Source organism: Lagenorhynchus albirostris, chromosome 21, assembly GCF_949774975.1.
Source record: "Lagenorhynchus albirostris chromosome 21, mLagAlb1.1, whole genome shotgun sequence".
In the NCBI taxonomy this organism is placed as follows: Eukaryota; Metazoa; Chordata; class Mammalia; order Artiodactyla; family Delphinidae; genus Lagenorhynchus; species Lagenorhynchus albirostris.
In genome coordinates, this window is record NC_083115.1 from 11,546,918 (window position 1) to 11,573,656 (window position 26,739).

At 38.8% G+C, this 26,739-nt stretch overlaps 1 protein-coding gene and 1 long non-coding RNA gene across 5 annotated transcripts in view; one reads left to right on the forward strand and one right to left on the reverse strand.

Annotated features, from left to right (window-relative positions):
• The window catches only part of PPP2CB (protein phosphatase 2 catalytic subunit beta), a 30,719-nt gene extending 7,762 nt beyond the window's left edge, over window positions 1-22,957 (forward strand). For 2 of the 4 annotated variants that reach the window (XM_060136292.1, XM_060136296.1), the window contains exons 2-7: window positions 11,646-11,855; window positions 13,699-13,872; window positions 15,350-15,439; window positions 15,553-15,714; window positions 17,580-17,698; window positions 22,165-22,957. In XM_060136292.1, coding sequence (XP_059992275.1) covers window positions 11,646-11,855; window positions 13,699-13,872; window positions 15,350-15,439; window positions 15,553-15,714; window positions 17,580-17,698; window positions 22,165-22,237 — 828 coding nt within the window. In that variant the 3' untranslated portion in view covers window positions 22,238-22,957. Of the gene's footprint in view, window positions 1-10,396; window positions 10,504-11,341; window positions 11,444-11,645; window positions 11,856-13,698; window positions 13,873-15,349; window positions 15,440-15,552; window positions 15,715-17,579; window positions 17,699-22,164 lie in introns of those variants that run through there. The other 2 variants (XM_060136293.1, XM_060136295.1) reach the window with 2 other exon arrangements.
• On the reverse strand, window positions 14,286-14,778 carry LOC132512586 (uncharacterized). Its single transcript, XR_009538228.1, has 2 exons — window positions 14,589-14,778; window positions 14,286-14,369 (listed from the first exon to the last, which is right to left on the reverse strand). It is a non-coding gene; the product is annotated as an uncharacterized LOC132512586 (long non-coding RNA).
• Window positions 22,958-26,739: the final 3,782 nt, after the last annotated feature.

Sequence of the window (26,739 nt, forward strand, 5' to 3'; positions counted from 1 at the left end):
TGTAAATAGAACTGCCAAGCAAATGGTATTTTTGTGTTTCTGAAACAAATTGTTTACTTACCGCTTCAAATTCGACATTCAGTTTTCTTGCATGATAAACTATAACTTCATGTCTTAGAATATATGTTTTAACTCGATCTCTCAGGCTCTAGTGTCGGGTGAAATATCCAGTTCTGAAATTAGCTGAGTCAGTTAACCTCACTGTGAACAGTAGATGTAGACTTGAAGTTATGGGCAAAGTTGGTAGTTGAATTGGTTTTACCTTTGACTCTCTAATAATTTTAAGATGTCTTCCTGGAGAAGAATGTTGTACCCCTGCTCAGTCACACTTGAGCCTTAATCACTTGAGCAAGCTTTCTGAATTTGCCCAGAGAGATTCTTTTAACTTCAGCTCCTAAATAAATTGGACTACCCATCTCTAGGACCTCTGAGGTATATTTCAGCTGGTATCTTACCCACTTCTTTCTTTGTATACTTGTACTTTGCCACTAAGCATGATTTTTTTAAGTGAAAATCTCCTGTCATTCATCTTTGTCCTCCACCCCTTTGATGGGGTTGCCGACGGGCTGGAGAAGAGTGACGGTAGCCCTTCCTCGCTACCCCCCTGAGCAGTGCTTCGTGCGGCAGCCCCCTTCTAGCAGCTGTGGTGAACCTCTGTGGTGTATATTTTCTGTCTTCTAGCCTTAGTCTAAAGTTCCATTTCATTTCCCTACCTCTACCCGCCTTTTTCCTGCCAAGTGCAGTGTTTGTTTATAGCAAACTCTAGTAGGCAGCCTGAGTTCAAACCCTGGCTCCACAGCTTGATGGCTGCCAGTCTCTGCACCTCTGACTCCTTATCTAAGACAGGGATGATCGTACTTGCTGATCTCCTGGGGCGGTTGTATTAAGATACTACTGGTGTAAAGTCCTGACCAGAAATTAGCAATGAGTATTAAATGAAGAAAAGCTAAAAATAAAAGTAGCTATTTTATCTTGTTTTAAATGTCATCCTATTTTCTTTTGGAAAAAGATGCAAAATAAGTAGAAGTGTTGATATGACTTCTCTGTGGAGAATGTACTTCAAAAGAGGTTTTCTATAGAGTGGTTCTAGAACTCTGAAAAATGCAGTTTCATTATATCTTTTTAAAATTTTATTATTATTTTTTTTTGGCTGCGTTGCGTCCTCGTTGCTGCGCGCGGGCTTTCTCTAGTTGCGGTGAGCGGGGGCTACTCTTTGTCACGGTACACAGGCTTCTCATTACAGTGGCTTCTCTTGTTGCGGAGCACAGGCCCTAGAGCACACAGGCTTCAGTAGTTGTGGCACGTGGCCTCAGTAGTTGTGGCTCGAGGACTCTAGAGCGCACGCTCAGTAGTTGTGGCGCACGGGCTTAGTTGCTCTGTGACATGTGGGATCTTCCTGGACCAGGGCTCGAACCCGTGTCCCCTGCATTGGGGGCAGGCATATAGAAAAAATGTAAGAGACAATAAAAAGTCAAACCTAATTGTAAATATCATCTTTTTGTTTAATTCTTTGTGACTAGATTTTAGGTTTTTTTTTTTAAGTAACATGATTTTTTTGGAGTCTGTTAGAAATACTATTCTATAGAAAGGTACATCGTTGTGAGGGTGATTTCTCCCTCAAAATTAAATTCGTATTCTAACTCAGATTGCCTAAAACGTGAAGGAGTCAGCTGAAATTAAGACCAAAGTGGTACTGGAAAAAGCCCTGTTTTGAGGTAGTGGCAAAAATAAAACCCATCCTAATGCCAATTGGAGAACAGCTACAAAAAATATGGGTATGAATGATATGGTATGTCGGCCTTCAAGGTTAATTTCTGTCTAGAGAAAAACTGTTTGCATAAAATAGTTAAGGCATGTCTTCCAAGAAGGCGATTAGCTCTTAACATGAGCTTAAATTAGCAGTCCAGCTTTGGAGCTGATTGCACATTTGACTTGTCTTACGTGTGTAGAGAGATTGCTTCTGCCATTTGTTTCTGCAGCAGCAGTATGCACAGTGATTTAGAAAGAGAGAGTGCCTGGAGAGCCAGTCTGGCACTGCCAAGGACATTCTGTGGCTAGAACTTTTTTTTTTTTTTTTTTTTTTTTTGCGGTACGCGGGCCTCTCACCTAGATAGCTCGTCTCTTTCTACTATAACAAAGAATGACATGATTACAGTGGAATATGAGGTTAAAACCCAATTTTACTGACTGAACAAATCATCATGTTCCGTGCTTATCTAAGCCAACCTTTCATAGCAGACAGGTAAAGTAACTAAAGCAAACTAGACTAACATGAACTACTGCTAATGACTAGAAAACAGACCTTTTAAAATCAATTCATCATTTCTCGACTTTACATATGATGTGTAAAATCATGTTCATAGATAGAAAAAATGAAGATACTTTATAAACGTTTCACATGGAGTAGTTTTATTTGCAACATGTGCCTTTTATTCTACTTTGAAGATCTTGCAGAAAGTTTTCCTTCAGTGTTTTTTTCAGGACAAATGTTCTGAAGGACTTGGTGAATGAAGTCCTCTTTGATGAAAGGAAACCAGAATACCAGAAATTGAAGATAAAATTAATGCCAAAACAATCACTGCACTTTAGACTATGTAAACTATATTTCTGAACTTAGATTTTCTAAGAAAAATGGCATTAAAATCACTGTCATCTTCGAAGAAGGCTAAGTCAGAGCTGCAACAGCATTTCACATTTAGTTTTAGGGTTTTCCTCATATATATATATATATATTTTTTTTTTTTTAATATTTATTTATTTATTTGGCTGCACCGGGTCTTAGTTGCAGCACATGGGATCTTTAGTTGCGGCATGCGGGATCTAGTTCCCTGACCAGGGATCGAACCTGGGCCCCCTGCATTGGGAGCCCGGATTCTTAACCACTGGACCACCAGGGAAGTCCCTCCTCATATTCTTTTTTTGTTTGTTTTTTTTTGCGGTACGCGGGCCTCTCACTGTTGTGGCCTCTCCCGTTGCGGAGCACAGGCTCCGGACGCGCAGACTCAGTGGCCATGGCTCACGGGCCCAGCTGCTCCGTGGCATGTGGGATCCTCCCGGACCAGGGCACGAACCCGTGTCCCCTGCACTGGCAGGCGGACTCTCAACCACTGCGCCACCAGGGAAGCCCGCTCCTCATATTCTTAAATTGAGATGTAATTCACATACTATAAAAGTCGCCCTATAAAGTGTACAGTTCAGTGGTTTTAGTATATTCATAAAGTTTTGCAACCATCTCCACCATATAAGTGCAGAACATTTTCATCACCCCAGAAAAAAAAACCCCTGCCCACTAGCAGTCACTCCTCATTCTCCTTCCCCCCATCCCCTGGCAGCCACTGATTTACTTTCTGTCTCTATGGATTTGCCTGTTCTAGACATTGTATATGAATGGAATCATGTAATACGTAATGTTTTGTGTCTGGTTGGAGATTCTTCCATGCTGAGCATGTGTCAGTACTTCATTCCTTTTTGTGGCTGAATAAAATTCCCTTATATGAATATGGCACTGTGGTTGTTTTCATAATAAAGTTATTGCCATCTGGAATTTGTTTTGAAGTTTAAAAAGTTATTTTTTTCAGATTGAAAAAGTAATACATATTTGTTTTTTAAAAATTTGAACATCTCAGAAATGTAGGGGAAAAGCAAATGCTGTCCACTGTTGCACCCACCTTCCCTGTCCACTACCATCCTGCCTCAGAGGCAAACATTAGGTAGTTTTCCAGGCCTTGTTCTCTGTGTGCAAAAAACATGGGTTTTGGGGGGTAGGGAGGATGTTTGTGGTGTATTGTTTTCATTAAAGTGGGATCACAGTTATACTGAAATCTTTTTTTTTAACCAAACAATCTGTCTTGGCCTGTGTACATACATATAGTTCATTCTTTCTTAATTTCAACAGACCATATGATTTATTCTTGTGTTTCCAAGCTTGACATTGCCTGGCATACAGACTCTTGACTGTGGTTGAACTGAAAGAAAAGGTTTATTTCTTTGTATTGAAAGAAAAAAAAGGTCAGTTCTCATTTATGGAAGAACCTTGTAACTGTAGGAGGACAGGCCACCCTACTTACATTAACCTAGCCCTGTAGGATTTGGAACTTCATTTAATCTCATCTGTTTTGGAGATCACTCTGTTCTATGGCTTTCTTTAGATGAATTTGCCTAGGAGTAAGAGGTAGACTCTAATGTTTTATAGCAGATTATTTATGTGTAAATAGAGGGGAAAGAAAATAACTTGTATACTGGCTCTGCCAAAACCAAATACGGTAGCCCTTTGGGATCATGGCTCTGGCAGTGGGCACCAACACAAAGCTAAAAATAGAATGCCACCTGTTGAGAAGCTGGGGAGGCTTGACATTTATATATTCTGCATTCTTAAAATGTGGGTAGAGGAAAAATAAAGCATTATATGTGAACGTCATTCCCAAAGCTTTATTTTTCTCAATTCTCTTCCTAAGATAGATTTGACTTTATAGCAACAAGAAAGAATTTGTTTTAAATGGGTGAGAAAGGAAGCAAGTTTGCATGGATAGGTACACAGCGACGCGTTAAACTTGCTGGTATACTGTTAAGCTTTATGCCTGGATGTGTCTGTGCCGGGTGGCGTTTACCATCACCACAGTCCTTCACTTCATAGTTTAAACTTGGTCTTGTCAGAGTCTTAGGGATAATTAAACTTTGGGTGCTAAGTCACATTAAAAAGCACTCGTGAGAATTATATATAGAATTACACGGTGTACAGAAAAGAGTGTAGCAGTCCTAAGCCCACTGTATGTAGAAAGGCCTCATTTCAAGGTTGTCTGGTGTCTGGAAACTTGGATTTGGGAGGCTTCCCACCATTCCCTGTTAAGCGTGGCTCGCTGTGCCTAAACTGTTTATGCAAACAGTGTGATTTATGCGGAACACGTGCTGTGCTTTTGAAGTCTGGAATTTTGGTACATGCTAGGCAGGGGGTATCCATGTGACCAGCTCCCCTTTACAAATCCTGGGCACAGAGCCTCTAATGAGCTTCCCCGTGACTGACGGATTTCACATGTGTAGCTTCAGCTTGCTGCTGCAGGTGTTAGGCTCACTCTCTGCAGCTCCACTGGGAGAGGACTCTGGAGGCTTGCGCTCGATTTACTCAGGGCTGTGCTCCATGTGCCTTTTTTTGCTGATTTTGCTTTTTTGCTGTAATAAATCATAGCCATGAGTACAACTACGTGCTGAGTTGTGTGGACCTTCTTTTATGAATCACCACCAAACCTGGGGCTGGTCTTGGGGACTCCTGACACACAAGGGTTTTTACACTGAGAATTCCAAGTATCAGATGAACTGTATACTTACTTCTGCCAGTCCAGCACATTCTTTCCTTGAAGGCAAGCCAGAGTGATCTCACAGTAAGATCACTTTACAATAAAGGGTGTTAGCTATAAATCAAGTGTTTAGAAACATCAGGAATCTGTACAGTAAAGATAAAAATATTGGAGGGGGGCTGGCTCTGGCCTGACAAAGTACTTCACTGTTATGTAGATAAAAGCTTAGGAAGTATTATGGTAAAGCAAACACACACACACACACACACACACACACACACACACACACACACACACACACACACACTGTAAATCACATATCTTAACCCATCCTCATAGTTTTATAAAACGTGCTGGGTTAAGATAACCATATATCCTTAAAAGAACAATTGTGGGACTTCCCTGGTGGCGCAGTGGTTAAGAATCCACCTGCCAATGCAGGGGACACAGGTTCAAGGCCTGGTCTGGGAAGATCCCACATGCCGCGGAGCAGCTAAGCCCGTGCGCCACAACTACTGAACCTGTGCTCTAGAGCCCGTGAGCCACAACTACTGAGCCCATGTGCCACAACTACTGAAGCCCACACGCCTAGAGCCCGTGCTCCGCAAGAGAAGCCTGCGCACAGCAATGAAGAGTAGCCCCCCGCTCACCGCAACTAGAGAAAGCCTGCCTGCAGCAACGAAGACCCAACGCAGCCAAAAATAAATAAATTTTTTTAATTGAATTGGATAATATTTACATTTTGGGGCTTTTTATTTCTATATTTAAAGTGAGACAGTAATGATAATGTTCGTATATGAAGCAGGTTTCCTTTTTAGAGTTGGAACCATCGGCTGAGTATTTTTTTTAAATTAATAATCACAAAAATAGACATCGGGTCCAATTGAACTCTCTAATGACTTATGCTCTTCAGTTTGATTTTTTTTCTGAACAAAATTGGGAAGCTATCTTATGAATAAACTTGGTAAAAATGCTGTTTCATTTGTGATCTCGGACATTTCTGGCCGTTTGCCAGACCTTTAAGGAGACACTTGATAATCTCTAAAATTTCCTTCAGTTCTAATTGGAATTACACCTTGTAGCAGCTCTGCCCTCATTCTCGCCCCACCCCAGTGACTGATTGGGCAGCAGGGAGCATGTGTCTCAGCTGGCCAGTGAGAATTCTGGGAAAACTTTGTGAGATGGATAGACTAGACTGGCATGTGCCCTTTGGCCTTTTGCCCCTTCTTGCTGAGTAAGATACCAGATGCAGTGCCTACAGATGCATCATCATTTTATGACCATGAGATGGTGATTCTGTTTACTAAGGATGGCAGAGAAGGTGAAGGGAAAGAGTCTGCTGCCCCAATGGTCCTTGAGAAGCTGCACCAACCCAGCGCTGCCTATGTCCAGGCTTCTTGTTACATGAGAAAAATAAACCCACAGTTTAGGTCTTCTCTTCCCCCCTGAGAAGAAGATACTTCAGTAACATGATGATAATAAAATAATGTATTTTGCCACACAGCTAAGAATCAACCCTTAGAGAATTTGAATTTGGAAAAGCATAGCTATTTCCATATTACACATGTGGAAGGTAAGACTTCACATTTTAGAGAGACACAGACTCACAGATACCTAGTCTCAGTGAAGAAACTGAAGTGTATATAGGTCTTAGGGTTACACAGTTAGATTTCAAATGGGAGAACTCATTTTTCTGGAAGACTTCTGCACATATCTCATTCTAACTAATTATAGGCAAAGAGAAGAAAAATATGGACTACACTGTTCATAACTCTTGGGAAGTTTACCAGGCTAACTTAAGCAGAAATGTCATTTGCCAGAAGAATGTTTAGTAGCCTAGAATCAGAAGGCAAGCTGGAGAACCAAGCTTGGAAATGTTGCAGAAATTAAAGAGAGATTGGAGCCGCAGTCAAAATCATACCATAGAAACGATTTAGAACGCTGGAGAGAACACCTGTGTGGGAGTAGAACTTGCCATTGTCTCTACTGCTTAGAGTCACTTCAGGTTAAAAGTCTGGGCTAGGTGCATCCAGTTGGCATAGATGAACCTGGAGGTAGACTGACTTTCTTTGTGATTCTAACAGTGTGTATACAGACTTTCGTTGGGATTTTGTTTTATGTATTCTAACATCAGTGTTTTGGATTGGTGTAATAGGACGAAATAGTCACTGAAAGCAAGTTGAGGTGAATGATACATGTCTTTGTAGTAATGTGAACCGACCTACCCTTATCTTTCATCTTACATCTTACATGTAGGTCAACAGAACAGATGCATTAATATAATGATTTCCAAGCTTTTTAGTCTCGTGACCCCTTTTTACTCTTAAAACTTGAGATCAGTATAGTAAGTGAATAAAAGTTTTTCAACAAAACTTCATAGTGTCACTATTACAAGTTTGGGAACTAATTACAAGTTTGGGAACTAATAAAGCCATCAATGTAGAAAATCTCCCTACCTAGACTTAAAAATTAACTTTTTGATTTAAAATACAGAAAATATAACTTTACATTTTAAGTCAACTGTTATAAAAATAGTTTAAAACCTTCTTTCATTTAACAGTTTAAACAATGAAGGCTGATTCAGAGCTTTATATTCTCAAATGCTTTCATATAAGTAGTTTTCTTGGGCCTCTCAAAAATGTGACCTCTTAATTAAGATTGACTGAATCAATTATTTTTGAGGCATATTGTAACTTATTCTACAAATATCTTTATACTACAGATGTCAGTATTAGTGTTATCCTGTGTGCTGTAAATATTTCCCCAGGCATTTTTCTTTTATCTCTTTCTGTAAACAGAAGTTTTTATTTTGTTTGGTTTGAGCTCATCAAAGCCAGCGTGTTTGAGGTGGAGAGTTTACCTGTTCTTTTTATCTCTGGTGCCTGGCCTATACTGGACACCTGACAGATGTGACATGGATACATGAACCTTACTCTTCAGGAATACTTTGATATGTCACGTGATTGCGGTGTACGGTGCACATCAGAGCGAACGGCTTATCAGCCTCCTAACTTGTCCTCTGTGGGAACTGTATATTAAGGAATCTTTCCTCTGTTTTTGGTAATACTTCCTTTAGTAGGTTCTTTAAGTAGGGTGAGCTTGTTAAAAATTCTTAACGTTACATGACTTGAGGATTCTGTTTTAAATATTTCTGGAAAATGTTGGTTATTTGCTCCCATTTGACTTGAAAAACAAATTACTTGATGCTTGCTAAGCAGATGACATAGTGATTTTACTCACTTTTAAGCTTGTTGCCATGACTTTGTCCAGTTGTTAGTTCCATTGCAGGAGGTTATGTTGCTCTTGAAAGACCTCTCTGCTACTTGTTTTCTCAATCTTCAGCCATTATACTAGGATCCTTTTAACTTTGGGATTTGGCTTCTATAAATTGGTTTTTGGGTTTTTTCAGAGATTTTTTTCTTTTTTTAATGTGGACCATTACTAAAGTCTTTATTGAATTTGTTACAGTATTGCTTCTGTTTTATGTTTTTTATGGTTTTTTGGCCACAAGGCATGTAGGATCTTAGCTCCCCAACCAGGGATTGAACCTGTACCCCCTGCATTGGAAAGGCGAGGCCTTTAACTGCTGGACTGCCAGGGAAGTCCCTATAAATTGGTTTTTATATTAAGGACTTTTTGTCTTTAACCCCAGTTCATTAATGCTTTGGGCTTGACTTGAATGACTCTGCTGTGAAAGTTTGGTCCTGTGATCTGAACCAGCTATTTGAAGAACCTAACATGATCGTGTCTGAAAATCGTTAGAGCAGTTTTCTTGGTGTGGAACTCCTAGACAGTTTTTCTTGTTAAACAGGGGATCTTGTAGTTTTGTGACTTGCCTTTTTCATTTATATACCAGATACCCATTATATCAAATATACTTCTATAACATTCTTAATGTCTACTTAGTATTCCATTCTGTGGATGTTTCATATTTGTTTTCTTAACTATCCAGTGTACATTTATAGTTTCGTTTTTCTTTTTCTTAAAAGCAGTCATTCCTTTACTTATATCCATACATATTTATCTGATTTTATTCATAGTGTAGATGCCTAGAAGTGGAGTTGCTTGGTCCAATGTGTAACCATGTATCAGTTAGTGTTAGGTTTGGTTTGTGTAACAGAAAATCCAAAATAATAAAGGCTGAACCAAGGTTGCAGTTTGTACTTCTCCATGTGCAGGAAAATCTGGAGATAGGCAGTCCAGGGGTGATAACTCCACTGCGGTATCAGGAAACCAGACATCTTGCTGTGTTAGTTTCCTGGGGCTGCTGTAACAAATTACCACTAACTGGGCGGCTTAAAACAACAGACATTTATCTCTCACGGCTCTGGGGGCTGGAAGTCCAAAACCTAGGTGTCAGCAGGGCCGCGCACCCTCTGGAGGCTGTGAGAGAGAATCCGTTCCTTGCCTCTTCCAGCGTCTGGAGACTGCTAGCACTCCTGGCCACGCCACTCCAGTCTGCCTCTCTCTTCACATGATTTCTCTGTCCGTGTGTCTGTCTCAAAACTCCCTCTCCCTCTCTAATAAGGGTGTATGTAATTACATTTAGGGCCTATTGGGATAATCTAGGATAAGTGCCTCCCCCAAGATGCTTAATCACATCTTTTTCATACAAGGTAATATACACAGGTTCTGGTGATCGGGAAGGGAGCATCGCTTTGCAGTGTGTTTTGTCAGCCTGCCACGCCTTCCAGCACTCTGCTTGCTCTTCCTAGGGAAGAGCAAGCCCCTCTTTGTGGTAGAGGTGGCTCCTGGAGTCCAGCCATCACATATACATTCTAGGAAACAGGATGGAGAGTGATGAAGGGCACATCCCCTTTTTAAGGAAACTTTCTGGTTCCCACATAACACTCCTTACATCATACAGACCAGAACTTAGTCTTACAGCCATTTGTAGTTGCATGAGAGGCTGGTGCTATGGACTGAATATTTGTATCTTCTCAAAATTCATAGGTGATGCCTGATCCCCAGTGTGATGGTACTTGGAGGTGGGGCCTTTGGCAGGTAATTAGGTCATGAGGGTAAAGCCCTCATGAATGGAATTAGTGCCCCTTATCAGAAGAGACACTAGAGAGATGACCTCTCTCTCTTAATACCATGTGAAGAAGGCATACACAGCAAGAAGGCGTCCCTCTGCAAACCAGGATGAGGGTCCTCACCAGGAATCGAATCAACCGGCACCTTGATCTTGGGTTTCTCAATCTTCAGAACTGTGAGGAATAAATTTCTGTTGTTTAAGCCACCTAGTCTGTTATTTGTTACGGCAGCCTGGACTAAGGCAGCTGGGAAATATAGTTTTTCAGCTCGGAGCATGGCTATCTGATTGAATACAATGAGTTTAATTATTGAGAAGGAAAGGGATAGTGGATATTGAGGTTAGGCAGTCTTTGCCTCAGATCAGTTTACATTTTGTTAGCTTTCCAGATATGTGCATTCCTGCCTATAGGGTATGAGAATAGGCATAGAAATCCCATGCCCCTTAGTTATTACCTCTCGGCCCTAGGCAACCCTAATCTTCTGTCTCTGTAGATTTGTCTGTTCTAAACAATTCACGTAAATGGAGTCATACAATATATGACCATTTGTGACTATCTTCTTTCACTTAATATGTTTTCAGAGTTATAGCATGTGTCAGGACGTCATTTCTTTTTCTTTTTATTATTAATAGTCCATTGAATAATACCATATTTGTCTATTCATTAGTTAATGGACATTTAGGTGGTTTCCACTTTTGGGCTATTGTAATGCTGCCATGAACATGTGTAAACTTAAGTTTTCATTTCTCTTAAGTATGTATCTAGGGATGGAATTGCTGAATCACCTGGTAATTTTATATTTAACACCTTGAGGAACTGTCAGACTGTTTTCCACAGCAGTTGTACCATTTTAGATTTTCACCAACACTGTGTGAAAGTTCCAATTTCTCCACATCCTCAAAATCACTTGTAATTCTTTTATATTTAGCCATCCTAGTAGGTGTAAAGTGGAATCTTGTTGTGGTTTTAGTTTTATGATTTTATAATACACATTCAGGTGGTTTTTTCCTCCAGATTTTCTTTTAATAGACAAGAAATGATGCCTTCAGATTTGTGATAGGAGCTTCCCTGGTGGCGCAGTGGTTGAGAGTCCGCCTGCCGATGCAGGGGACACGGGTTCGTGCCCTGGTCCGGGAAGATCCCACATGCCGCAGAGCGGCTGGGCCTGTGAGCCATGGCCGCTGAGCCTGCGCGTCCGGAGCCCGTGCTCCGCAATGGGAGAGGCCACAACAGTGAGAGGCCTGCGTACCGGAAAAAAAAAAAAAAAAAATTGTGATAGAAGTTTTTTTTTAATTGTTGATTTCATTTTTTTTAACAGGCTAAGGAAATTTTAACAAAAGAATCAAATGTGCAAGAGGTCCGTTGTCCTGTTACCGTCTGTGGAGATGTGCATGGTCAATTCCATGATCTTATGGAACTCTTTAGAATCGGTGGGAAGTCACCAGATACAAACTATCTATTCATGGGTGACTATGTAGACAGAGGTTATTATTCTGTGGAGACTGTGACTCTTCTTGTGGCATTAAAGGTATGGTTAATGAAGTTTATTTATTTTTTTTCAAGCTTTAATAGGCAAAAGGCAAGAGTGGCGGCATTGCATATCACATGTTCTAGCTTATGATCCATTCACTTTATAGCCCCTTAAAATAACACTTCATTTTACATCTTTTGAGAGAGAGACATGAAAAAGATACATTAAACCTCTCCTGCCTACTTCTGGTAAATTATTGTTGTAGGTAATCCATAGCTGAAGTCTTGGAATCATTTTTAGTCAACTTATCCCTCATATATAGTCAACTAATAAGTTTTTTAAAAATTCTTGCCTTGCAAAATCTGTTATTCCTGTCTTTCTGTTTTTACTATCATACAATGTATATCTTCATCACTTCACACTTTAATTAGTGCAGTAGTGTGGTAGCTAATATTTCTGCCTCCAAGATCTGACCCCTCCAGATCCACCTTGCATATGCTGCCAGATTAAACCTCTCTCATTTAACATTCATCTTGTTACTCCACTGTTCCCAACTCTTCAATGATTCTGTGTTACCTGCAGAATCGTGCTCACATTCCTTGGCTGGTCCTCTACTGTCTAGCCTGAATTTGCTGCTAGTAGTTGCTAGCATAAACTCTTCGCCTCAGATCAGAGTATTTCAGTGCTCTGGCTATCTCCAAATATTTACCTGATTTCCCCAAACGATTACTCTGTCTCTGATTTCTTACCCCTTCTGCCAAGACTCAGCTCAAGTCCTACTTCTTCCATGAAGCCTTCAACCACCTTAGCTTTACTCCTTCTACTCTAAATTATCGTAAAATGTACTCTCCATCCCTTATTTATGTTACATAGTGGTGTATTGCCTTGTTTCTCATACTTCCTTAAGTGAAATTAGTCCCTAACCAGCAGAATTCATGTATTATATTTGTGTGGACCTGGTACTAGATTTGAACTCTATGCTTAGTGCTGGACACATAATGGATGCTTAGTGAATACGTGTGAAGTATGCATTTGCAGCTTTTTGGTTTGCAGAATCTGATGCTTTTTTATACTTCTTATCAGACACATTGCTAACCAAAAAGTATGCCATAAAGTATGTCTCTGTGTTCTGTTATGGAAAGGAAGCTATATAAATACATTTGAAATCTTGCCCACATTTGGCAGGGCCTGTTTTTGGGGTTTTTTGACATGTCTAAAATTTCTTTTTTTTCCCCAAAATTGTCAAATATTTAATTATTTATGAAAAATTTTAACAATACATGTGCATCATAAAAAGTTGGTTTTCAACATAATACTGTAAAATATACAGGTTCTAGGAAGTGAACTAAAGCATAACAAAGATATATAAAAAAAAGTTATTCATTTCCTTCCTACACCTCACCATCTTCATCTCAGCCTGGCAGGGCCTGTTTTTGTGTTCTGTTGGCAAATACATTCTTCTGTGGGAAATAAAAGGGAGGGGGAAGTTAGTCTGTAGAGAGTTTGTCTTGGGTCCAGATCTCTTCTGTGTCTGTGGAGCATTAAAAAGTCATAGTGTTCTGGAAAGACTAAGAAGACTAGTGATAATTTGAGTATGAAAAAGATATTGGAGACAAAGAGTCAGATACGATTTTATTATAATAAAATAGTTACCAGTTAATAAGGATTCCAGTGAGGGGAGTATGGATACACAGTATGAAGAAGGATGGCCATAAAAAAATATTTCAAAGGTTAATCAAGAGGACCTGGTGATGAATGAGAAAATTTTTTATTCTGAAAAAATTTACATTTAATGTACTAGCAGACTGAAGGACCATTTAAAGAAATGGGTCAGAGGTTAATGTGCTTAGCATAACACTAGTAAGAATACTTCCATGGGTTTCTTTGCCTTTTCCTTCAGGTGCGTTACCCAGAACGTATTACAATATTGAGAGGAAACCACGAAAGCCGACAAATTACCCAAGTATATGGCTTTTATGATGAATGTCTGCGAAAGTATGGGAATGCCAATGTTTGGAAATACTTTACAGATCTGTTTGACTATCTGCCACTTACAGCTTTAGTAGATGGGCAGGTATGTATGTGGGGACAGATAAAAGTAGGAAAAGATTTTCTGTTAGTAATTTAGGGTCTAGATTGACATGACATTCTTTCTGCATCTCCTCGGCCTTTTCTGCCTCTTTCCCTTATACTTCAAGTTTCAGAACAGGGAACTGGGTAAGTTTTATACACGTTGAGACCAGCAAGTTCTTCCTTTCATCCTCTCCATCTTCCTGCTTCCCTTTCCATCTATTGATATATCTATACACCATGTGTTAAGTGACAGTTTCTGATTCTGAGTAGTAGGACAGATCTACCTCCTTGGGAACTTCCACAGTCTTCTACTAACACTCATAAAATAGAAGTCATTTTTAAATGACCAAGTGGAAGTATAGTGTAAACCAAAACTTTTAGATGTAAGTAAGGGATGAAATGCAAGGAAGTGCATTTATTTATAAATTACATTTAATTCAAAGAATGAAACAGTAAAATAAACTTGGATTAATTAAAAATAAAAGCAGAGGGGCTTCCCTGGTGGCGCAGTGGTTGAGAGTCCGCCTGCCGATGCAGGGGACACGGGTTCGTGCCCCGGTCCGGGAGGATCCCACATGCCGCAGAGCGGCTGGGCTGGTGAGCCATGGCCGCTGAGCCTGCACGTCTGGAGCCTGTGCTCCGCAACGGGAGAGGCCACAACAGTGAGAGGCCCGCCTACCACAAAAAAAAAAAAAAAAAAAAAGCAGAAATAGATACCAAAACTACATAGTTGATCAATATGGCCCAAAGCAGTTTTTGAAAAGTCTAGTAAAGAAATATAATGGTCAAAACTCATCTAGAGGGCTTCCCTAGTGGCGCAGTGGCTGAGAGTCTGCCTGCCGATGCAGGGGACACGGGTTCGTGCCCCGGTCCGGGAAGATCCCACATGCCGCGGAGCGGCTGAGCCCGTGAGCCACGGCTGCTGAGCCTGCGCGTCTGGAGCCTGTGCTCTGCAACGGGAGAGGCCACAGCAGTGAGAGGCCTGCGTACCGCGAAAAAGATAATAATAAAAAATAAATAAATAAATAAATAAATCCGGTATAAACATTGAGGACAAAATAACAAAAATATTTTTGCAAACTCTTAGAAAACTGAAAAACTATTACAACCAATAACAGGAATCAGTAGAGTCTTTGCTGTAAGAGAAACTTAAAATTTTTATATGTCAGCAGTAACCAACAGAAAAGTTAACGGTGGGTCACAAGCATGGAAATCGCATTCTAGAGAAAGTGGAAATATACTATATAAAATACCTAGGATTATAAAGAAAAAAGAAGTGTATTTTAAATGTTAACAGCTCTCTCTGATCATGCATTTTTTGTTTTTTTCCATTGTGTATTATACATTTTCCACTGTGAATATTATTAAATGCTATTTTGAAAAGCTACTAGGATTGACATTGGTAACCATTATTTACTCTCCATTAACTTTTAGCATTTAATAAAACAAATTCATTTTCTTTTTAAATTCATAAACAGATATTCTGCCTCCATGGTGGCCTCTCCCCATCCATAGATACACTGGATCATATAAGAGCCCTGGATCGTTTACAAGAAGTTCCACATGAGGTAAACTTAGTTTTAATGAAAAGGAAAGCAATATAACCACATTGTGGTAACCCTAGATTAGTTAAATATGAATACTCATAACTTACGTCGCATACTTCCATTTTCTTTGCCAGGGCCCAATGTGTGATCTATTATGGTCAGATCCAGATGATCGTGGTGGGTGGGGTATTTCACCACGCGGCGCTGGCTACACATTTGGACAAGATATTTCTGAAACGTTTAACCATGCCAATGGTCTCACACTGGTTTCTCGTGCTCACCAACTTGTAATGGAGGTATGTCCTTTTCTTATAGGATGATGATCTCTGTTTCAAATAAATGTTTCTCTAATAAAGCTTCATGACTTAGAATGTCAGAAACATTCCTCCCCATTACCTAAATGAAAGGAAAAAAAACTTGGCTGATTTTAGCAAGTAGGGAAAGTACTAGTTGGCCAAAGCGAAATTATGTATCACTTTTGTAATTAATTTAGACTTCAAGAAAAATTGCAAAAAAATAGTAACAAAAAATTCCTTTCTGTCCTACACTCAGATTCCTAAAATATAAATATTTTAATATTTGCTTTATCATTCTCTCTCCCTTCCTATTCCCCTTTCCCCTCACACATTACTTTTTTTTTTAGCTGTTTGAACATCAGCTGAAGGTGAGATCCTCCTTTACATCCAAATTTCCATGTGTGTTTTGTAAAAATAAGGACTTTCTCCTAAATAACCACAATATAGTTATCAAGGTCAGGAAATTTTCATTGATATAGTACCATTATCTAAGTGCTTTATTCAGGGAATTCCCTGGCGGTCCAGTGGTTAAGACTCTATGCTTCCACTGCAGGGGGCACAAGTTTGATCCCTGGTCAGGGAACTAAGATCCCACAAGCCTCGCAGCACGGCCAAAAAAATAAAATAATAAAAAAAAATTTTAAGTCTATAAACGCTTTAGTCAAATTTTTATTATCTCACCAATGTCCTCTATAGCAAAATTTTTTTATAGCGAAATTTAATAATGTGTGTGCACCTATAATCTCATCCAGGATCATGCTGTATTCAGTCCCCTCGGATGTGGACATTCCTCAGATTTCCTTTGTTTTGCATAATCTTGACATTTTTGAAGACTACAAGCAATTTTATTTTGTAGAAATAGCCTTCATTTATGGTTTGGCTGGTGTTTCCTTATGATTCGGGATGTGCGCTTTTGGCGGGCATATCACAGTATGATGATGTGTCCTTCTCAGCACATCGTATCAGGTCATGGGATCTTTCCCAGTGCTGGTGCTATTAACTAACTTGGATCACTTGGTTAAGGTGGTGCCTGCCACATTTCTCTACCATGATGTTACTATTCTTTAAACATTAAAGGAATATAAATAGAATATAATCCTTCCAAACCAGTAGGGAGTGGCTTCAAGATGTTAGAGAAAATTTCACTAACCCAACAGAGGCAGAAGGGGTAACAGCATGGTAATAACGTAGATTTGTACAGTAAAGATAAACCTCATTATAATCATAAGGAATGGGAATGGATAAAAATTTTTACTTACCTAACATACTGAGAGTCTCAAATTGGATAAATAATCAAAAAATTCACCCATTATTTGAGATTTATCTAAAACATGATGATACCACAGACTAGAAATAGAGGGATGGAAAATGGTGTATTAATACATCAATTAGATAATTATCCAAAATATAGTTAATAATATGAATCAGAAAAGGCTGTAAGACAGTAGTATATTTAGAAATAAAAAGAGGTATTTTGCTGATGAAAAGTGGCCCAGTTATATAGGAGAGAATAATTCTAAATTTTTATTTACCTAGTAATAGAATCTAAGTATGTAAAGCAAAAATTGACATAATTTATGAGGAAGAATTGAGACATCTTCCATCATTGTGGGAGAAATCTGAATACACATCCTAGCCTCGATCTCAAGCATAGATTAAGCAGAAAAAGTTACTGAGCTCCATAGCTGAACCTCAGTGCAGGTGTACATATTAAAGATGGACACCACATAAGGTAACACAGAAGACTGCATTTCCACAGAGAATACTCATGTAACTTTTGAGTTTAGTTTTCTAAACTTAGCTATGTCAACATTATGATTTTATGGTGAAATACTGATTTTTTTTTTTTTTTTTAAATGCTGCAGGGATACAATTGGTGTCACGATCGGAATGTGGTTACCATTTTCAGCGCACCGAATTACTGTTATCGTTGTGGGAACCAGGCTGCTATCATGGAATTAGATGACACTTTGAAGTATTCCTTGTAAGTAACTTTAAATTTTAATTGTATGTAATCACTTTCAGAAGGAAAATTGCAACGTGGATTATTAAAGTTAGAGGTAGAGGAGTTTTGCTTCTGGAATAGCGGAGTGAGGAACATGGCAAACCCTCTCCCCAGTAGGAACAAACACTGGACTGGAAAATGTTATTTTAAACACTTGTTTCAAGTGTTCGGAATTTGTCCTGAATGTATACAGCAAATACAGAAACACTTATTCTGGATCCGCTAACTCTCAGTATAACACCAGAGTCTGTGGAATTTGAGTCACGAGTGTTTCCTCCTGTTTCCAGATCCCCTGTACAGAAACTACACTGCAGTCGTTCTGTCCCGGGTGGGTGTGGTCAAGAAGATGGGGCTTCTCCCCTCCCCCGGTTCCCAGTCCAGGGCTGTTGTTTCTCCCCCCTGGGGGGCAGGTGCCAGCATATCTCACCTGTCCCAGTCCGGGGTTATAGAGGCTCTGCTCCCAGTGGGTGCAGTCGGTCAGGCTGAGACTCCCTTCCCCTCCCTGGCTCCTAGGGTGGAGGCTGTGTTCCAGTCATGTGTGGCAGGCAGAAAATGCTGTCTCCCCAGTTCTTGCCTCAGTGCCTACTCTAGAACAGGGGATGTCACTAAGAAGTGGGCCATCATACCTGCCTGCAACTCCGGAACAGTGGCATAGAAGTTCTGTTCAGAGAGAGATGCAGAACAAAAAGTTCCTTACCTCTGCCTGAGGGGGCTGACCTTACTTAGAACAGAGGGTCAAGAATTGCACGCCTAAGTATTTTGTTGAAGACAGTGGGTATTATGGTGGAGACCAATGAAGAAGGCTCTCATAGCTCCCGTGATACTAGTAGCAACAAGCAAAAGAGGAGAGCAAGGAGAACTTTAACAGGTAAAAGCAGGGAAAGAGATAGTGAAGAAGAGCTTTCCTGAGATCATCACAGTCAACTCTGGGAGACAAGATGGCTGTGCACGTACATTAGGCTGTATCCACACAGGAGCAGTCAGACACATCATGGTCAAAATGTTGAGAGTCTAAAAGAAATAATCTTGAAGGCAGTAAGAGAAAAATGACTTACAGGAGGGAACCTCAATTGAATAATCAGCCGACATTTCCTCAGAAAGGCAATGAAACATACTCAAAGTGCTGAAAATAAAAAACCAAGGTCATATCCAGCACAACTTCAGAATGAACACAAAAGAAGGGCATACCCAGATAAACAAAAACTGAGGGAATTCAATGCTGGCAGACTTGCCATACAAGATATACTAGAGGGAGCACTTCAGGCTGAAAGCAAATGATACCAGAAAGTAAGTCAGCTGCACACACAAGGTAGTAATAGTAGAAGATGGTAGAATTGCACCTTCTTAACTGATTTAAAAACCAGTTGCATGACACAGTAAGGATATATTTGTAGTATAATTGAACTTAAAAGAAACAGAATATATAGAAATGCAGCCGTAGATTTGATAGTAACAGCACAGAGGAGGTGGGTGGGAACAAAGCTGTACTAAAGAAGGAAGTAACACCAGATGGTAACTTGAATTCAAAGAAGAATATGAAGAAAATACAAATGAGAAGGTTATTTAACAAAATCTATAAATATACACTCACTCTCCTTCTCTCTCAGCTTCTTCAGGGTCATAAGAGTATATAAAATAGTAATTATATATTATAGTAATTATATTAAAAAGTGTATATAATAATTTTTGGGGTTTGTAACATATACTGTGTATAACAGCAATACCAAAAACGGGGAATGGAAATGGAAAGGAGCTATATGCTATCTAGGAGTAAATACCTCTTAAATCACTAGAATTTATAAATCTGAAGTAGAATTTCATAAGTAGTGTATTCTGAGTTCCAGAGCAACCACTAAAAAAGAAAAATAATGGTAAAGTTATTAAAGGAATTTAAATACTATGTTAGAAAACAATATTTTACTAAAAAGAAAGCAGTTAAAGCAGGAACCAATAAACAAAGAAAGGCATATTTAAAAAAAGAAAAGAAAATGGCAGGTATAAATCCAGTCATATCAATAACACTGAATGAGTCATCAACACAATGCAATCAAAGGGCAGAAATTGTCAAGTTGGTGTTTTTGTTTTTAAATATCTAGCTTTATAATGTCTATAGGAAACATAATTTAGATTCAAAAACAAAAATAGGTTAAAAATAAAATGGTGAGAAAAGATACATCATGCAAATAGTAACCATAAAAGTGCTGGACTGGATATACTAATACCAGACCAAACAGATTTCAAACCAAAAACTGTTACTAGAAATAAAGAAGAACACTTCACAATGATAAAGAGTCAGACTATTAGGAAAATATATCATAAACACTTAACAGTGGAGCCCTAGAATATACGGAGCAGAAATGAACAGAATTGAAGGAAGAAACAAACAAAAATAGTTGGAGACTTTATTATGCCACCTGCAATAACAGAACTAAACAGAAGATCAGCAAGGAAATAGAAGACTTGAAAAACACTACAACTTTCCCTAACATCTGCAGAACACTCCACCAGGCAATAGCAGAACACAGAGTTTTCTCAAATGCACATGGAACATTCTCCAACACTGACCATGTGCTTGGCTATAAACCCTACGCCTTAGAACATTTAAGATTGGAGTCATACAAAGTACGTTCTCCAGACACTGTGGGATGAAATCAGAAATCAATAACAAAAGAAAAACTGGAAAATATACAAATAGGTACAAACTAAGACACTCCTAAATAACCTTTGCGGGCGGGGGGGGGTCAAAGAAGAAATCATCAGGGAAATGAGAAGATACTTTGAGATGAGTGAAAATGAAAACACAGTGTACCAAAACCTGTGGGATACAGTGAAAGCAGTGTTTGCAGGGAAATTTATAGCTGTAAATGCCTGTATTAAAAGTGAGAGAGAATTAGAAGTTGGCAGTATGTAACCCAGAAGAGGGCTCTCAGCAGAACTCACCCATGCTGGCACCCTGATCTCCAACCTCCAGCCTCCATAACCAACGGTACACCTTCAGGACCTAGAAAGAGAAGAGCAGACTGAACTCAGTGCAAGCATATGGAAGGAAATAAAATTAGCAGTGGAAATAAAATGAAATAGTACAAAAACCGTAGAGAAAACCAACGGAACCAAAAGTTGTTTCTTTCTGACAAAATTGAAAAGCCTTAACTAGACTGGCCAAGAAAAAAAAGAGTGAAGACTCACATTACCAAAATCCCCACAAGCCTTACTGAAAGAAGAAGAATTGTGAGGGAATACAATAACTATATGGCAACAAATTAGGTAACTTGGATAAACTGGACAAATTCATAGAAAGACAAAAAGAAAAACTACCAAAACTGACTCAGAAAATCTGAATAAACCTATAACAAATGAAGAAATTAAATTAATAATTTTAAGACTTCCTACAAAGAAAAGCCCAGGCCCAGTTGGCTTCACTGGTGAATTGACCAAATGTTTAAAAAGGAATTAACACCAGTCCTTCACAAAGACCTACAAAAAACAGAAGAGGAGGGATTACTTCCCAACCAATTCTTTAAAGATTGTATTACCCTAATACCAAAATCAAAGACATTTTAAGAAAACTACAGACCAATACTCTTTATGTGTATAGACACAAAAATCTGCAACAAAATATTAACCAAATCCATAAGTATATGAAAAGAATTATACACGGACCAAGTGGGATTTAGCCTAGGAATGCGAAGTTGGTTCAAAATATGAAAATCAGTTCTTATAATAAACCATATTAATAAAGGACAAAAACCACATGATCTCATTAAGGCCAGAAAAAGTATTTGTCAAAATCCAGCACCTTTTCACAATAAAAGTATAGTTGACCCTTGAACAACATGGGTTTGAACTGTGTGAGTCCACTTGTATGTGGATTTTTTTTTTAGTACTCTATAAATACTACAGCACTACAGGGGCTTTGGAACCACAGGTAGGGAGGAACCGCGTATACAGAGGGCTTGGCTTTAAGTTATACTCGGATTTTTAACTGCAGAGGGTTGGGACCCCAACCCCGTGTGGTTGAAGGGTCAGCTGTACTCAACTAGTCAAAGAAGGGAACTTTCTCATCCTGGTAAATGTCATCTACAGAAACCCCACAGCTAATTACATCATTCTTAACAGTGAAAGACTGAATGCTTTTCCTCTAAAATCTAAAACAAGCATGTCTGCTCTCTTTACTTCTATTCAACTGATAGTGATACTACAAACCGTTTATGCCAGACATGAACCAGACATCCTGTCTGCCTAAATCTTCACCGTAGCTCTGTGAGATAGTTTTATGAAAGAGAACACCTGCAGTGACCTACCCAGGGTCACTCCAGTCATAAAGAACACAAAAAAGGTGGGAGACGAGGACTGCTCTTTCTACCTCGGTGTCTTGTTCTTTATTGATTGGTTTGCCTGCAGCGTCAAATCCTTTAACCATTTGCTTTCTTTTTTGCCATTTATAGCCTTCAGTTTGACCCAGCACCTCGTCGTGGAGAGCCTCACGTGACCCGGCGCACCCCAGACTACTTTCTGTAAATTCCTCCAGGGAAAACCTGCCTTTGTATGTGGAAGTATACCTGGCTTTTTAAAATATATATATTTAGAAACAAAAGAAAAAAAAGCAACAGTAATCTGTGTGTTTCTGTAACAAATTGGGTCTGTCTTGGCATTAAACCGTATCATGGACCAAACTGTGCCATACTAATGAGCATTTAGCACAACTTGAGACTGAGATTAGGTCAACGCTATGTTCTAGATCGGTCGGTCTTAACAGTTTGCCTGCTGTGTTTGTAGTAACCGCTTTCCTTGGGGCTGTTCAAGCAAAAGAGGTAACTAACTCCATCTCCGTTTGCACTTACTTGGAGATTTTAGTTAGAGTGTTTAACTGGCATGGATTAATAGGGCTGGATTTTTATTTTTAAGAAAAATTCACAAGCTAACTTCCACTTAATTCATTACCGTGTATTTTATTGAAATGTATAATTAACTGAAAAAAAGATTCTTGGGAGTACGTTGTCATAACATTTAAAGAGATTTCCCTTCCTTTAAACTAAATTCCTATTTTATGTTGATCTGCATATTTCTGTATATTTGTCATGACAGTGCTTGCATTCTGTTTGGTGTACTGAGCAAATAAACTTTCCATTTTAAACAAAAACATGTTGATTTACTGTGGTACACTTTAAATGAAAGTTTTACTCTTTTGTAACTTCGTATGAGATCTCTTGACCTGTAATAAACAGTTGTGTTGAGGTACTTTAAATGTAGTGTTCTTTGTTTAGGACTTATTTTCAGAAGAAAAAAATTTTTAAGAATACCTGATGACTCTTAGGCCACGGAAGACAGTCTTATTTCTAAACATCATTTCATTAGGTAATTTGTATTATTCACATTTTAAACTATGGATGATATGCTAAAAACTGTAGGATATCATACGGCTGGGTAGAATCTTTTAAAAACCAAAATGTTATTTTATCTTTACCTTTTGATGTAGAAATGAGAATAAATTAACCTCCACATAAAGTTTAGTACAAGTCATAGTGCTGTTTAAATGTACAGCATGAATTCCGGATGGCAGAAGGGAACATGCTGAGTCTGCAGGGGGGAGATGATGGAAGACACAGAGGAAAACTAAACTCTTTTGTCCTTATATAAGAAAACAAGATGGTAAAAATAGGTATAAACATCTCAAAATTATAATCAACGTAAATGAACTGTATTCTCTAGTTAGAAGACAAAGGGTAAGAGTTGGTTTTTTAGAAAATCCAGCTATATACCTGATTACAAGACACACACCAGATGCAAAGTGACTTGGATAGGTTGAAATTAGAAGATGGGATAGACCAAGAAAAGATACTAAAAGGAAAACTGGAGTAGCTATATAAATATTAAAATAGACTGAGACAAAATTTAAGAGCCTAGAACCAATACAAATAGTTATCTCATAATTCTAAACCTGAATGCATAAACCAAAATAGCCTCAAATATGTTAAAAACAAAAAGCCTTACAAATGCAGAGAAAGCCTGACAAGTTTTCATTACAGTGGCAGATTTCAACTCTCTTCTCTGTTATTATAAAGTAAAATACAAAAACTGGAAGATTTGAACAACACATTTGAATAAGATTGATATAATAAACATATACATCTCTGTATCCTAACAGAATACACATTCTTGTCAAGTTTATATGGAACGTTTATAACAATTGGCAATTATTAGGCCATAAAGCAAGTCTCAAAAACTTTCAAAAAATTGACATTGTCTATGGTGCAATTAATTTAGAGGTTAATAGCAAAAATATTATTTATAGAAATACCTATATATTTTGAATCTTCAAAAATAAGGGTCAAAGAGGAAGTAAAGGAAATTTAAACTTCCATAAAACAGAATTTAGAAAAACTGGTTATGAAAATACATATAAAATTATGTGGATAAAATAGAATAGCCAAAACAATTTTGAAAAACAAGAACAAAGAGCACGTTCACTTCCCTATGTCAAAATTTAAGTTTTATAAAAGTACAGTTTTCAAGACAGTGTAGTATAGGACTTCCCTGGTGGCACAGTGGTTAAGAATCCACCTGCCAATGGAGGGGACACAGGTTTGATCCCTGGTCCGGGAAGATCCCACGTGCCATGGAGTAACTAAACCCATGCGCTACAAGTGCTGAGCCTGCGCTCTAGAGCCCATGAGCCACAACTGCTGAAGCCCACACACCTAGAGCCTGTGCTCCTCAACAAGAGAAGCCACCGCAATGAGAAGCCCACGCATTGCAACGAAGAGTAGCCCCCGCTCACCACAACTAGAGAAAGCTTGCACGCAGCAACAAAGACCCAACACAGCCAAAATGTAAGGATGGACATAGAGATCAATGAACAGAATTGAAAGTCCAGAAATAAATCCTTACATTTATAGTCAAATAATTTTCAGCAAAAATAGCTAGGCAATTCATTAAGGGAAGGATTGTTCAACAAATGGTGTTAGGAAAATTGTTATATGCAAATGCAAAAGGATGAACTTAGATGCTTACCTCCCATCATACAAAAAAATTCACTAAAAATGGATCAAACTTTAACAAGAAAATACAGAACCTCTTTGACAACGTGGGTTAAGCAGAGATTTCTTAAATAACACCAAAAGAATGGTACACAAAAATTTTAAGTTGATAAACTGGACCGTGAGAGAATTCAAAGCTTTTGTGCTTCAAAGGACAGAATTAAATGAAAAGACATACACTGAAAGAAAATATTTGCATCACACGTTTGATAAAAGACTTGTATCCAGATTTTAAAAGAATTCTTACCACTCAATAAGACAATCAGAACATGGGCAGAAGATGTGAAAAGACATTTCAGCAAAGAAGATATGCAAATAGTTAATAAATACATGAAAAGATCAACATCATTAGTCATTAGGGAAATGTAAACTAAAAACACAATTGAGATATCACTTCACACCCATTAGAAAGGGTATAATAAATAAGCCTTTCTTATTTATGAACAAATAACAAATATTGGTGAGAATGTGGAAAAGTTGGAGCCCTCCCACATTGCTATTGATAAATGTAAAATGGTGCAGCCACTTTGGGAAACTTGACAGCTTCTTAAATGTAAAGTAACTATGACCCAGCAATTCCACTCATTCATATCTACCCACGTATATGGTTAAAATACATGTTCAGGGCTTCCCTGGTGGCGCAGTGGTTGAGTCCACCTGCCGATGCAGGGGACACGGGTTCGTGCCCCGGTCCGGGAAGATCCCACATGCCGCGGAGTGCCTGGGCCTGTGAGCCATGGCCGCTGAGCCTGCGCGTCTGGAGCCTGTGCTCCGCAACAGGAGAGGCCACAACAGTGAGAGGCCCGCGTACCGCAAAAAAAAAAAAAAAAAGTTCCTACAAAGACATACATGCAAATGTTCACAGCAACATTAATTATAATAGCTGAAAGCTGGAAACATTCTAAATGTCCATCAACTGTTCAGTGGATAGACAAAAATGTTATACAATAGTAAACCAGCATTAATAAAAAGTAGTGAACTGAAACATAATACAACATGGATGAACTTCAAAACATGCTAATGAAAGAAGCCAGACATGACAAACTACACATATTCCATTTCTATGAGATGCCCAGAAAAAGCAAATTTATGGAGAAAGAAGGGAGATTAGCCCTGGGACTTCCCTGGTGGTCCAGTGGTTTAGACTCCACGCTCCCAATGTAGGGGGCCCAGGTCGATCCCTGGTCAAGGAACTAGATCCCCAATGCCACAACTAAAAGATCCTGCATGAGGCAACTAAAGACCTGGCGCAGCTAGCTGAATGAATGAGTGAATGAATGTCATTGCCTGGCCAGTGGGAATGGGAATTAACTGTAAATGGGCATGAGGGTTCTTGTTAGAATGATGAAAATGTTCTAAAACTGGTTTATGGTCATGATTGCGCCTTTTGGTAAATTTACCAAAAATCTTTACCCTTGAAATGGGAATATTTCATATGTAAAATATACCTCAATGAAGTTGTTTACAGAAACAAAACTTGTGCAGTGCAACCAAACCAGGCTTTACAGGGAAATTTATAACTAAATGCTTGTATTGTAACAGAGGAAAAGCTGAAAATTGAGCTAAGTGTTTACTATACCATAAAAGTTAAAAGGTTAAGAGCAAATATCGAAAGAAAAGATTCAAAAGAACCAAAGTTGGTACTTAAAAGATTAATAAAATGAAGGAAAACATTCAGGGGCACAAACAAAAGCACGAATTTGCAGAATAAAAGAGAAGTGATTAAAAGTCTAGAGGGTACTATGAATAATATTTGCCAATAAATTTGAAAACCGAGCAAAAAAGAAGTACTGAGCAAATTACTAGGGTATTTTGACCTTATCAAACTGACTCAAGAATAAATGGAGGGGGCCTTCCCTGGTGGTGCAGTGGTTGAGAACCCGCCTGCCAATGCAGGGGACACGGGTTCGAGCCCTGGCCTGGGAGGATCCCACATGCCGTGGAGCAGCTGAGCCCGTGTGCCACGGCTGCTGGGCCTGCGCT